At 50.7% G+C, this 11,818-nt stretch overlaps 1 protein-coding gene across 2 annotated transcripts in view; it reads right to left on the bottom strand.

Moving 5' to 3' along the window:
• Window positions 1-8,101: 8,101 nt before the first annotated feature.
• The window catches only part of GLOD4 (glyoxalase domain containing 4), a 13,989-nt gene continuing 10,272 nt past the window's right edge, over window positions 8,102-11,818 (bottom strand). The window contains exons 8-10 of one of the 2 annotated variants that reach the window (XM_015427414.1): window positions 11,671-11,757; window positions 9,457-9,537; window positions 8,102-9,262 (exon numbers count right to left, since the gene is read on the bottom strand). In XM_015427414.1, the coding sequence (XP_015282900.1) occupies window positions 9,472-9,537; window positions 11,671-11,757 (153 nt within the window). In that variant the 3' untranslated portion in view covers window positions 8,102-9,262; window positions 9,457-9,471. Of the gene's footprint in view, window positions 9,538-11,670; window positions 11,758-11,818 lie in introns of both variants that reach the window. The other variant, XM_015427413.1, reaches the window with a different exon arrangement.

The following is an 11,818-nucleotide window of genomic DNA, read 5'->3' as shown; positions in this document are numbered from 1 at the left end:
AATAAGTTATGCTAATGAGCTCCTGCACCTCTTTTTCTACGAAATGACCCCTGGGTAGGAGGCAAGTGTGAAAGGCCACTGCCAGTCTGAGTAGACAGTACTGACCTTGATAGACCAGTGGTCTAATTCAGCAGAAGATGGCCTCGTGTGTTCGCGTGAAGCTGAATAGAGTCCTTCAAGAGTCAAGTGTGACTTCCGAATCATTTCTCTCCCCCCCACCACACACACACCTTGCTACAGTGAGTCAAGTGTGACTTCCGAATCATTTCTCCCCCCAGACACACACACCTTGCTACAGGTTCCTACACCTTGCTGTTACCTTCAGTGACAACAGATTAAAACTCTCCCTGTCTCCTCTCTCTCTCTCTCCTTTGTATGAAACTCCAGGGACGGCCCGCATAAGCTGAACGTGCGTCATATCTCCCGGAGGTCCCTTTGCACAGGCAAGAAGGAGGGGGCCCTCCTGACGACGTGTATTAGGCTGCATTTGAAGAAACCATGGCTCCATTTGAAGTGACCATGGCGCTGCTGGACGAGAAACTGGCATCATAGAGCCTTTACAAGACAGTGCCCCTGAGGGAGTGTGGGAGCGGATGCCCTTCTCCGGACAGCGGGAAAGGCAAGGCTGAGGGGGATGCCTGGAATCGGTATAAGGAGACATCCAGGAACGAGGCCGCAATGACCTACCTCGCCCAAGCAGAAGAACTGAAGAAGAAAACCTGGGGCTTTATGGCACCTGGGGGGTGACTGGGACACTCGGCCTTCAGCTGGGGGAAAATGTTCCTTGCTTCCCAGTCACTGAAAGCGGACAGGGCAATTAAACTCCACCGAACCGCAGTCGTTCAAAACGTGTAGGCCTGTCTTCAGTTCAAACCATTCCGCCTCATCATTTCAACTGCGCTACTTCAGAACTTACGCGTGTGTATGGGGATAGTACATCCAAATGCACCACTTCTGTTTAAAACACAAATAAGAAAGCCTGATTGTAGAAAACTAGTGCACCAGGAAAAAGGCTAGCTTACACTCTTAAGAGATGCCAATGTTGGATCAGGCCAAAGGCCCATCCAGTCCAACACTCTGTATCCCACAGTGGCCAGAAATACCAGTGCCATCAGGAGGTCCACCAGTGGGGCCCAGTAGTTTAAACACAGACAATCCCACCATCTGTAGGCTGAATTGGGGCTCTGTCATCAGGACTGTAGTGTTATTACAATGCGGTTCAAGTCTGGCATGTAAACTTTGAATTTAGCTGTGTAGGAAGTTGCTCGGTTTCACTAGGAGGGAGCTTTATCAGGGACAGGTAATAGGTTGAAATATAAATTTATTTGTATTTAGCCATAAGCCATTACAAACCAAGGATTAGAGTAAAATGTAAGATACAATAAAACCATACAATCAGAATAAAATTGAGTCAAACGGTGTCTGCTAAGATCTAAGATCAATATTAATTAGTTCCCATAAGAACAGCGTTAGCCCGTATTTTCTTTGCAGCCAAGGCATATAAAGACATTCTACAGGATATGTTGGTGTCGAAATCAGCTAACAAGAATACAATCTTCTCAGAATCTGAGTAGAAACGTAAGTCTGATAAAATCCTGGAGAGAAATTTTAACCTAGGTTGGGCATACGTCGAGCATTCAAGAATATAATGGGGAAGATCCTCGATAACAGAAGAGCCACAAATACAAAAGTGTTGTTCCTTGGGTGTTCTACTATAGTGGCCAGCTAATACGGCCATTGGCATTTCAGAATGCAAGGATGTGAAGGCTTCTCTCAGGTTATGATTATCTATACTAACTAGGTAGGAAGATCTAAAATCGTCATTCTTAAACAATTTGAACCAGGGAGCAGACTGTGATGGGGGACGGGTAATAATCATCATATAGCATTGTGTGTAGAATAGCCAGGAGATCAGAAGATTGTCTGGCAGCCAAAAGTTCTAGCTCTCTTAGCGTTATGCACCACTAGGTGGCGAGCTAGACTTGTTTTTAAGGCAAGAGATGTTTCAGAGGTGATTCGCCATTGCCTGCCTCTGCGTCACACCCCTGGTATTCCTGGGAGGCCGCCCTGCCAAATACTAGTCAAGGCCGGCCCTGCTTAGCTTCTGAGATTGGACTAGCCTGGGCTATCCAAGTCAGGGCACTGGTGTAAGAGGCTGAGTTTGTCTGCTTTTGGGGGGAGGTTGCTGCTCAGCCCGCTTGGGACCTGTTTGTTTGCGGTTTCCAGCCATTTGGGGCTCGGCTGGTTTCAGCTGTTGCCTGGAGCTCTGGCACCCTGTCCCTGCCGAGAGGAGAGTCTGCAGGCTCTGTGCTTGGGGATGGAGCCAGAGCCCTGCACTGGATCATCAACAGCCAGCTCTGCAGTAAGCAGGGGAGTCCAGGCTTGAGTGAGAGGGAACCCCACTGCCTCAGTGTCTTGGAGAAGGGCTCATGAGGTACCCTCATAGGGAAGTTCAGTGATCAGACTGGGAGGCCAAGGTGCTCGCTGTTGCAGGAACCTGCGTATTCGCTGGCAAGCACCAACTCTTTAACAGAGGCACCTTTAAACAACAAAGCCGCTATAGAAGATGTGGCGGAACGGGCCCGTGTCAGCTGGCCGACCCCGCTCTGCCCACCCCTCCTTTGCCTGACCTGGCACCCGGAGGGGCAGTTTTTCACCACTGCCTCCGGGTATTGCTGCCACCACTGTCCGTCTTGGGCTCTGGTTAGGCGGGACAGCATCCTAACCTCCCTCTGACTGGTCGCTAGGAACCCACCACGGGGCTTCCTGGCAATCTTTGGGGCTCCCCTGGAGAGTTGGGGAACTGGCCGTTTTGCCCTTGTTCTCCTCCTCAAAGAGTCCCCAACCCACTCCTAGCGTGTCCAAGCGGCTGGAGGAACTATGCGGTACAGAGGGACTTTTCAATGTCAACAGTAAAAGGATTTATTTTGAAACCTCTCAACTATATACAGGCATATTAACGGTGAACTGAAGAATCAAAATAAAGGTGAAGAATAAACCGCTCCATCTCTCCCTTCACTACACACACCCTGTCTAGATGGTCTGCAGGGCAGGCACACGACTTGCTTTCACTGGAGGAAGTTATGTTAGCCCAACTCCCAACACGGCCTCTGCCTCCTGCAGACTCCAGCCGACAGCCTGACTGGCTCCAGACTTCAGGCAGACCGACCTCAATTCCCACAGACTGGCTTCCCACCCAAAAGCTCCATTATATCAAACAGCCATTTCCCGCCCAGGAAGTGGCTCTCCCTCCTGCAGCATTCTGGGGCAGATCTCACAGCCTTGACGGACTTCCTGTCCTCTCTAGGGAGCTGCCCTCAGACTACTGGTTGGAGACGGGGGGGGGGAATGAGGAGGAGGCTAGGCCAAGGCCTACCTCAGGTTTGATGGTCCCCTCCTATCCAGCCCCCACCAACTTAAACATCCACAAAATGGCATTTCTCCACAGAAGGTGTAAAGCCAGCAGAGGTATGCCCGCTATTGACGGTTTCGCAAAGAGTGCTGCATGTATGACTACCTACTGGACAGAAGTTGTAGGCGTGTGCTTCACGTGTGAAGCTCCGGGCTCAGAACAAGTCCTGGAGAAGCTGAGAGAGGTGGGAGAGGTGTGTGGATGAGAGACCCCTCAGGGCCAACAACTCAGCCATTGAGGAGAGGGAAGGTTTTGGCTGTGGAAGGTTTCAGGCTGAAGATGGGGGAGCTGATCCCTTAGATCTAGAGACCCCTTCCTTCGATGATGCAGCCCTGCCATCTCATGTTGAGGAAGCCCCTCTGGGGCTGTGGGGAGATGGGCTTTTGGGAGTGGGCAATTTGATCATTAGGGATAGAGAGAGCCGGGTCCATATAAAATACTGGGGCAATAGCCCTGTTTAAATAGCGTGCAAAAGTCCCACCCAAACACACCCAACTCCCAATGATAGGCTATTTATATAACAGTTTCTCATTGGTCACTTCCAGAGTCCTGGTGGTCTATTGTTCTAGCGCTTCAAGCTCAGCCAGTCTCTGGTAAGATAGTCCTGGAATGTTCCTGACCTAATACAGAACAGTCCATGACGCGTGTTTCGATGCCAAGGGTGACTGGCTTGCCTGGTGCAAAGGTGGTAGAGCTCAAACCCTGTCTGGATAGGCTGCTGGCTGGTGCGGGAGAGGAGTCAGCAGTCACGGCGCATGTTGGCTCCAGTTCCATGGGGAAACGTAGCCTTATGGCCCTTTAGGCAGCCTGTCTGCATGGGCTGCTGGCTGGTGCGGGGGAGGAGTCAGCAGTCACGGCGCATGTGGGCTCCAGTTCCATTGGGAAACGTAGCCTCATGGCCCTTTAGGCAGGATGTTAGAAGCCCAGGGCCTCCAAGGTAGTGTTTTATTTATTAAGAACATTTGTTAACAATTATATAAAAACAAGTAGATAGGTACCACTTTGGTGGGAAGGTAACAGCGTTCCGTGCACCTTGGTCTTTAGTCATGCCGGCCACATGACCACAGAAACGTCTTCAGGCAGCGTTGGCTCTTCGGCTTTGAAACGGAGATGAGCACCGCAACCCTAGAGTCGGATTCGACTGGCTTTCGAGCAAGGGAACCTTTACCTTTATATAAAAACAACAACCATGAAAGGCCACAATTTAAAATCTCCACTTAGGACTGCCAATAAATCACTAAATGAATCAAGTGCAGTCCTAAATTAAATGGGTTTCAACTGCCTCCTGAAGATCAAACATAAGGGGGCCAGGTGCACTTTCTTTGGGAGGCCGTTCCGTAATTGTGGGGCTGCCGCTGAAAAGGCCCTCTCTTGCAGACCCACCAAGCTAGCTTCTTGGATTGACCGGACGGTTAGGAGGACCTGCCCCCATGATCCTAATTCCCAGGCAGGAACATCTAGGACAGGGGTGTCAAACTCATTTGTTATGAGGGCCGGATCTGTCATAAATGAGACCTTGTTGGGCCGGGCCACGTGTGTCATAAAATGTGATGCCAGGTAGCGGAGATACAAACTTTATAAAGGTGACATGCTTAAAACATCAGCACTCTTGCAATATTTTGTTTATTTAACAGTGTCTGATCACTGACACCTCTCGCTCTGAATTATTGCATGAAAATGTCTGTGCTGTTGCAATCCTGAGTGTGCTGTTCAGGTGTGTATCTGTAAGCTGCAGACCTATGATGACGCAGCAGCAGCAGAACTGGAAGAAGAAGCAGAAGACAGCCAGTTCCACTGCGGGCATGATAGAAGTCCTCTGGGGGCCTGATTCAGCCCCCGGGCTGCATGTTTGACACCCCTGATATAGGAGAAGACGGTCCCTCAGATAGCCTGAGAATTCCCACTGGCTCCACGTGCAGGGTGAGAGAGAAAAGCAGAGATCAGGGGTCTCAAAGCATGGATGAAAAGGGGGTGTCGGGAGGTTTAGATTTCTTCCCTTGAACTGAAAGGGAACCAGGTTGCTGGCACTTAAGAGCAAAATAGTTGCAGAGTAGCTTTTAAATTAATCCCTGGAAGGGAGCCCAGGAGTTCCAGTTTGGGATGACTTGTCCCTAAAGGAGAATGAGGGAAATCCTTGGCAGTAATACTGGTGGGGACAGGGGAGAATAGGATGGTGAAAGAGAACTGTGTGAAGGTACCAAAAGGGCCATAGCAGGCAAAATTCCTTGGAGGGAAAGGAGGTGTGTCTATATGCCAGTGCTAGAAGCCCCCAAGCCAAGATGGGGGGGCACGCTTGGTGCTAAATGGCCATTGAGATATAGTGGGCACTTCCAAAGATAACTCTCTGTGTGTGTGTAATCAATGAAATAGTTATCCCTGAAAACAAAGTGACAGGTATGAGCATCATCAAAGTGACAGGGGTGATATGATAGAGGTTTACAAAATTTGGCACAGGATACAGAAAGAAGTCCTTTTCTCCCTTTCTCACAATACAAGAATTTACGGGCACTCCATGAATTCATTGAGCAGGAGGCTTATTTAAAAGGAAGGGCTTCTTCATCCAAAGAGTGATTAACAGGTGGAATTCACTGCCACAGGAAGTGGCGGCCGCGGCAAGCATGGACAGCTTCAAGAGGGGACTGGATAAACACATGGACCAGAGGTCCATGAGTGACTGTCAGCCACAAGGTATAGAGGGAACACTCTGTCTGGGCCAGTGATGCTCTGTATTCTTGGTGCTTGGGGGGCAACAGTGGGAGGGCCTCTAGTGTCCTGGCCCCACTGGTGGATCTCCTGATGGCACATGGGCTTCAGCCACTGTGTGACAGAGTGTTGGACTAGATGGGCCATTGGCCTGATCCAACATGGCTTATGTTCTTATGTCTGAGGCAGTGATGCTTTGTATTGTTGGTGCTTGTGGGGGCCACAGTAGGAGGGCTTCTGGAGCTCTGGCCCTGCTGATGAACCTGATGGCACCTGGGGTTTGGTCACTGTGACAGTGTTGAATTGGATGGGCCATAGCATGGCTTCGCTTATGTTCTTATGACAGGCATGAGCATAAAAGGCTTTAGAAGACAAGTCTGGAGAAGCCCATCAGTGGCCACTAGCCATGGTGACTAAAGGGAACCTCAACATTTAGAGTTTGTCTGGGGCAAGGGAGACAGGGCAGTAAATGGAATACTAATGCTAGGCTGCAGCATCAGGGGGAACGCCTCGGCCTCTGTGCCATGCTGGTACACCATTGTGAGAAACAGGACGCTGTGCTAGATGGTCCCCTGGGCCCGATGCAGGCGGGTGCCGTGATGGACAGCCTCTAGTCCTGCCCTCCAGGCATCCCAGCAAATTGCAGCCTGCAGAGGGGGAGTAAGTAGGCAGACACTCAGTGGCATCATCAACCAATGAGAGCCGTGGAACCTGAGGGGGAGGAGAGAAAAATGGAGGGAAAGTCTGCCATGGCCTCAGGGTTTGGGGAAGCAACCGAGGAAGGGGGGAGCAACCAGGAGAATAGCTATGTAGTTGGGCTTCGCCTGGCAAAGAAAAATAACCCAGATATCCATAGCACTGGTAATATATAGGGCTCAGGGGCTGATAGAGAGGCAGGAACAGAGCAGGAAATCCTGTGCTACCTGAGGGAAATAACCCAAGGAGACCAACTGACCTTACTACAAATAGGCCGGGACTCTTGGGTTTAAGGAGGCGTTCCAAATAAAACCATCCTTCCTTTTTCAATGCCACAAATACCCTGTCGGTCCAGGAAAGCTGTGGGTGTGTGAAAGGGTAACTTGTTTAAGAAGAGGAGGAGGAGGAGATTGGATTTATACTCTGCCCTTTTCTTGGAGTCTCAGAGCGGCTTACAAACTCCTTTCCCTTCCCCTCCCCACAACAGACACCCTGTGAGGCGGGTGGGGCTGAGAGAGAAGAGGTTGGATTTATACCCCCCACCCTTCACTACCCAAGGGAGTCTCAGAGGGGCTTACAAACTCCTTTCCCTTCCCCTCCCCACAACAGACACCCTGTGAGGCAGGTGGGGCTGAGAGAGAAGAAGAGGTTGGATTTATACCCCCCACCCTTCACTACCCAAGGGAGTCTCAGAGGGGCTTACAAACTCCTTTCCCTTCCCCTCCCCACAACAGACACCCTGTGAGGCGGGCGGGGCTGAGAGAGCTCTTTCGAGGACTGCTCTTGAGAGAACAGCTGAGAGGACTTGTGACTGATCCCTTAACCACTACACCAAACAGAACTTGATAAAGAATTGACAGACAAAACAGAGAGACGTGAAGACAGTTGAGGCAGGGGAGACTCATGTTCCTTGACATCCGCTGCCTCAACCAAAGTCATGCAATCCTTGCTTCTATTCTAGGGTTGTAACCAATGTTCCCTCTAAGCTGTGGAGTCTTGTGAGCAGAAATTCTACTTTGGGAGCCACTGGCATTAAAGTTGTGAGCAAGCGATTTGGCTACTGCATAAATTAGTTTGCTCTGGAACCCTCCTTCCTGAGCTGAGACAAAAATGTGTGAGCCGGAGGCTAAAAAACTGTGAGCTAGCTCACACTAACTCAGCTTAGAGGGAACACTGGTTGTAACCCAAAGCCAGTCTTCACAACAGCCCTGCCTGGGTCAAGGCTCGTGAAATGGGAACCTCCACGTTTGCTGCCTGTCCTAAAGAGAAGACACAAGAGCAGGAGGCATTCAAAGGTTCTTTATTCTGGAAAACCACAGCCTGCTCTGCGGAACTGGAGGGGGGGCCTCAGAGCAGCTGCCCCCTACAAAAAAGGCCTTTGAATCTGTTATGCAACTCCAAAGCAACATTGTACAGTAGAACAACATTTGGCCAAGAAACCGTGAATGGGAGGGGGTGGCAGAAAGAAGTCAAAAAGGAAGCTGGAGTGGCATTACCAACTGGACGGTTGCCACATGGAATGTGTGTGTGTGTGTGGGGGGGGGCTTGCCAGCCCTTGTCTACGGTTCCATGTTTTTAAAGAACAGCCTTGTGAAGACATCACATTTCTACTTTCCCTTCCCTTCCTGCCCCTAGCCCCCTTTCCGGAAAACAACTGTGGATTATTTTCCTGGCCAGCAAGGAAGGGGCTGGCAACCAACCAAGTACGTCCGGAGGAGCTGACTGGAAAACTAATTTGGGGACTATTTGAGTGCTCTCCCACTTGTTTCTGCAAAATGAAAAAGATACTCCTCTTCCTCCTGATGTTCCGTTGAGTCGAAACATGGGCGGCAGGCCAGTCCGGTCCCAGTCGCTTGCAAAACCGACTGAAAGGATGCTCAGGAAGCTCTCTGCTGCCATCTGACATCCATCAGCTCACTGGCACACCATGCTGGAGCAGATGCCATGGGGCTTCTCTTTGGAGTCAGGCACATTTCTGTATATTTGAAGTCACAGAAGCAGCTGCTGATCATCAGCGCCCAGGTTTTGAGCCGCCCGTCTTGCCCACTCCAGCCATACGAGACACACTATGCCAGTGTAGGGAACAGAGTTTTTTTTGGGGGGGAAAAGCCATTGTTCAGACAAATGCGCAAGAAATGCCGTTATCAAGCAGCCAGGGCAAGCCAGGAATAGAATGCCTCACTGCAAATTCAGAGAAAGTAGGATGAAACCTGAGTTAAAGCATGCAAGATACGTTTTGGGTTTCCTAACTCTCTCTCACCACCTTAACAAAGATCGGGGATGGGCACCTGAAAGTGTTTTTGCACTAGAAACTACAGACTCAAAAGTGTGATTTCTTGCCTATGTGCCCCAGCAGAAGCCAAACGGAACCTGACTGTCATAGATGTCGGTATCTTCCCTGCCCAGGGCCTCCAAGCCAAAGAATGGGTTGGATCCAGACTCAATCGGCCATTTCCTCTGATTACCTTTTCTCACTGCAAACCCCCTTCCCCCTTGTAGGTCGTTCCCCGCCTTCAGGGAAGGAGCATCAATTCAAAACGGGGGAGATGGCACTGGTCTTTACATCATGATTTCTTAAAAGCACAGCTCAGGCTAAGGCTACATGGTCAGAAGACACAAGGAGACCCAAACGGCTACACCGGCTGTCTCAGCTGCTCCGCCTAGGCAGAAGGCTTCGTGATGTTACGCTTGGCAAACCATTCGTCGCTCCTGTCGGCCGCCATTGCCTGTGTGAGAGAAGAAGGAAAAAGCTACGGGCCACGTCACAGCAAAGCAGGGGTGAGAAAGGAGGTCCACAGAGACGAGGCCGGGAAGTCAGGGCGAGTTAAGAACAGCCGGTTGGGCCAGCCTACCTCACAGGGTGACTATGAGGTCGAAACGGAGAGTGGGAGAGCCGCGCGTGGTGCCCTGAGCGCCTTCAGGGAAGGAATGAAAACAGGGTAGCCACCCGGAGGGGGAAAGTGGGGCTTGTGCCCCTCCGCTCTTTCAATTAGCAAGGCACACCCTATTTGCGTATGCAAGCAAGTGTGATGCCCTGACCTCAGCTCCACTCTCAAATCGCCAGGGATTTTCCAACCTGGAGTTGGCAATCCTGGGATCCTCCCTACATCCAGGAGCGCCACTGCTCAGGGAGCGGCTTTGAGGGCTGTGCCAAGCCAAGCCACAGGGCAGAACGTCTCCCACTCTGGCCACTTGCTACAACTGCAGGCAGCTCCGAAGGATAATCATGGTCCATTCGGCTTTATTCCTGCTTTAATGTCATTGTTGTAAAAAGCTCTGCGACTGTGGACTGGCTAAGCTGGCATTCCAGGATAAAAGCCAAAGAGAACCACCGTCTGGAGTGAAGCACTCACATCGCTAGAGATCTTCTAACCTTAACTAACATGGCCCAAAGTTACATTCCCCACAATTCCTCTTTACAATGCATTTGTATTTTTTTACAAAAAAGCTCCTTCAGACCTCAAACTAGTCTGGCCCTTCAAGCGAATGAAAAAAAACAGATTCGTTAGCTGTTTTTTGTCATTAGCCAAAGCACTAAACTAGTTAATGAGCCAGGCAAGCCCCATCTCGTGAGATCTTGGAAGCTAAGCAGGGTTGACTCAGCAGCGGTGGCATGGTGGCTTGAAGGAAACAGGGCAAAAGGGTGGCCGCTGCCTGCGTGGGCGGGAGGACACCCACACAGGCAGCAGCACAGCAAATGGAGAGAGATGCCCTGTGAGTGACGCACCAGGGCGCCAACCAATTCCGGAGCGTGTGGAATGTTCTAGAGAAGTGCCACCACCATTCGGCTTTTATATATAAGGGAGATTGTATTTACTCAAAAGGAAGATGACTCGAGACTTAAGCCAGCCCCCCCCCCCCCCCCCCCCCCCCCCCCCCGGTCAGCTACGCTGCCATGGGGATTGGGGAGCTCGGTCTGTGTCTGGTTAATTGCTACTGCATTCCTTTCTGTGCTTGTTCTGTTTTGCGCCGAAATGCTTATCTATACAGATGTGCAGGAGGGAGTTGTATTGTCTGGGTTTTCCCTAGGTGCTGTGGGAGAGTGTTGGTTCTCAGCTTTAGCTACCTAATGGTCTCCAAGCTTTGTCCCACGCGCGGGAGGCTGCCTAATTGGCCAGTGCTCTGGGGGGGGGGTTTGCATACGAATACCCTATATCCTATTATGCCCAGGGGGCCGCCGCCATTCTTAACAGTGCTTATGTTACTGCATCTATAGCTCTGCAATAAAAGTATTACCGTTCCTGAATGCGTGTACTTTGTTGTTGGCTATGGGTTCTGACATCCCCCGAAGTTATATACAATTCCTTTATAACCTAACTGTAACTTAATACGCCATCACTGTAACAGTGTAAGGTGACCCCACCACCCCAAAATTGCTGCCAAAGGCAGAACCAGATGGGAGTACCTCCCTCTTCATACTTTCTGGGAAGAAGGAAAGCCTGAAGAGGGAATGGAACCACATGCCGACTTAGGAGAGTCCATGCATTCACCAGTTCTCCTGTTTATTTCATTTGAATGCAGGCAGCCAAGAACAAGCCCTGCCTTGCAGTGGCCCTGCCCATTCCCCGAAAAGCTAAATGGGTGCCAAGAGAAGTACTGGCAGACACCGTGATGCCCACTGACACCTGGAGAACACTGTTCTGGGGTATGCCCTACCCCTACTAGTTCCGCCCACAAAACCTGGAAGCGCCATCCAACTTTTTGAATTTGTAGCAGGCGAGAGTCTAGAATCTCAGGTGCTACAGATTTGCCTACAAGCGTCTGCCAGTCTAACCACTTTGGCTCCTGTCCTTGCAAGGCGGCTTCAGGAAGGCCAGGGCAGCAGCATGTCTCCTGTTAGCAGAAAAAGACCAACTCACCTCATCTAAGAGCTTCCCACCATTCGGGTCCACCTTGGAAAGCTCCCGAAAGCCTTCGCCCCCAACAAAGCAGATTTCGTGGCCATCCTAAAATCCATTTCGGTGGACGGAGAGAAAGGAAGTAGAATTGCCAGTTAGTGGCATTCCT

The sequence above is a fragment of the Gekko japonicus genome, unplaced genomic scaffold (assembly GCF_001447785.1).
Source record: "Gekko japonicus isolate JY-2015 unplaced genomic scaffold, Gekko_japonicus_V1.1 scaffold2353, whole genome shotgun sequence".
NCBI lineage: Eukaryota > Metazoa > Chordata > Lepidosauria > Squamata > Gekkonidae > Gekko > Gekko japonicus.
This window is presented reverse-complemented; position numbering and strand designations above follow the sequence as displayed.